Source organism: Tupaia chinensis, unplaced genomic scaffold (assembly GCF_000334495.1).
Source record: "Tupaia chinensis unplaced genomic scaffold, TupChi_1.0 Scaffold144171_1, whole genome shotgun sequence".
Taxonomy (NCBI): Eukaryota; Metazoa; Chordata; class Mammalia; order Scandentia; family Tupaiidae; genus Tupaia; species Tupaia belangeri.
In genome coordinates this window covers 1,568,527-1,569,882 of record NW_006204027.1, presented here as the reverse complement: position 1 = coordinate 1,569,882, position 1,356 = coordinate 1,568,527, and the positions used below count along the sequence as shown (strand labels likewise).

General features: G+C 60.5%; 1 protein-coding gene across 1 annotated transcript in view; it reads left to right on the top strand.

Annotated features, from left to right (window-relative positions):
- HOXB3 (homeobox B3) overlaps positions 1-1,356 on the top strand; it is a 4,459-nt gene that overhangs the window by 2,064 nt on the left and 1,039 nt on the right. The window contains 3 exon segments of the mRNA XM_027767311.1: positions 1-303; positions 921-1,338; positions 1,340-1,356. The exon segment at positions 1,340-1,356 is cut by the window's right edge and continues 1,039 nt beyond it. Coding sequence (XP_027623112.1) covers positions 1-303; positions 921-1,338; positions 1,340-1,356 — 738 coding nt within the window.

The following is a 1,356-nucleotide window of genomic DNA, read 5'->3' as shown; positions in this document are numbered from 1 at the left end:
TGAGACCCGGCCTGGCCCCTGAGCCCCTGCCCGCTCCACCCGGCTCGCCCCCGCCCAGCGCTGCACCTACCAGTACCACTAGCAACAGCAATACCGGGGGCGGGCCCGGCAAAAACGCCCCCCCCAAGTGTGGTCCCGGCTCCAACTCCACCCTCACCAAACAGATATTCCCCTGGATGAAAGAGTCGAGGCAAACGTCCAAGCTGAAAAACAGCTCCCCCGGCACAGGTACCAGCTCTCTGCCTTCCCGGTCGTCACCTTTTGTCCAGGCCAGGAATGTCACTGTTATTCTAGCGCCTAGACCCTAGGCGCCCATGAGGCGGCCCGGGAACAATATTAGGTGGCAGCAGCCCAGCCAAGGCACATTTCCAGTACCCCCGCACCACTAATGAACCCTGACCCTGCCAACACCCTCTCCCTCCAGCCACCCCTTCATCTAGCTTTGAGAACTCCAGAAAGTCGCCCCCCAGCCTCAGAGCCCTTCCCAAAGCCGCAGAGCCAAGAGGCACTGCTGGGAGGACGCAGAGTCGTCAACGATTGATTATTATTAAGTATGATTACTGTGGGTATTAATCACGATCGCGCGGGCGCCAGGGGTCCCGGCCTCCAGGCTCGGCAGCCTCTTCGCACCGCACTTTGGGGCTCTGCCCACGAGTGTCCAGGTTCCCCAAGGCTTCTCCTCAGTCACCCACTCTGCCCATAGGAGTGGGAGGAAACGTCTTTCCAGACTGAGTATTGGGGATAAGGGGGGAAAGCGCGCGCGAAGATCCAGCCCTAAATAAATGGCCATGCGGCTCTGTCTGCGTGACATGATCAAATTTTCATAAGCTGGGGCAGCGAGAGGAGAACAGGTCTCTTAATAAATGCCACTATTATAGAGTGTCCGCTAATGCGACGGGCGGGGGTCCTTTTCTGCCCAGGAGAGAGCTGCGAGGACAAGAGCCCGCCAGGCCCAGCGTCTAAGCGGGTACGCACGGCGTACACGAGTGCGCAGCTAGTGGAGTTGGAAAAGGAATTCCACTTCAACCGCTACTTGTGCCGGCCGCGCCGCGTGGAGATGGCCAACCTGCTGAATCTTACCGAACGCCAGATCAAGATCTGGTTCCAGAACCGGCGCATGAAGTACAAGAAGGACCAGAAGGCCAAGGGGCTGGCCTCGTCGTCTGGGGGCCCCTCTCCCGCCGGCAGCCCCCCGCAGCCCATGCAGTCCACGGCTGGTTTCATGAACGCCTTACACTCCATGACCCCCAGCTATGAGAGCCCGTCTCCGCCTGCCTTCGGCAAAGCCCACCAGAATGCCTACGCGCTGCCCTCCAACTACCAGCCGCCCCTCACAGGCTGGGGCCCCCCGCCGAA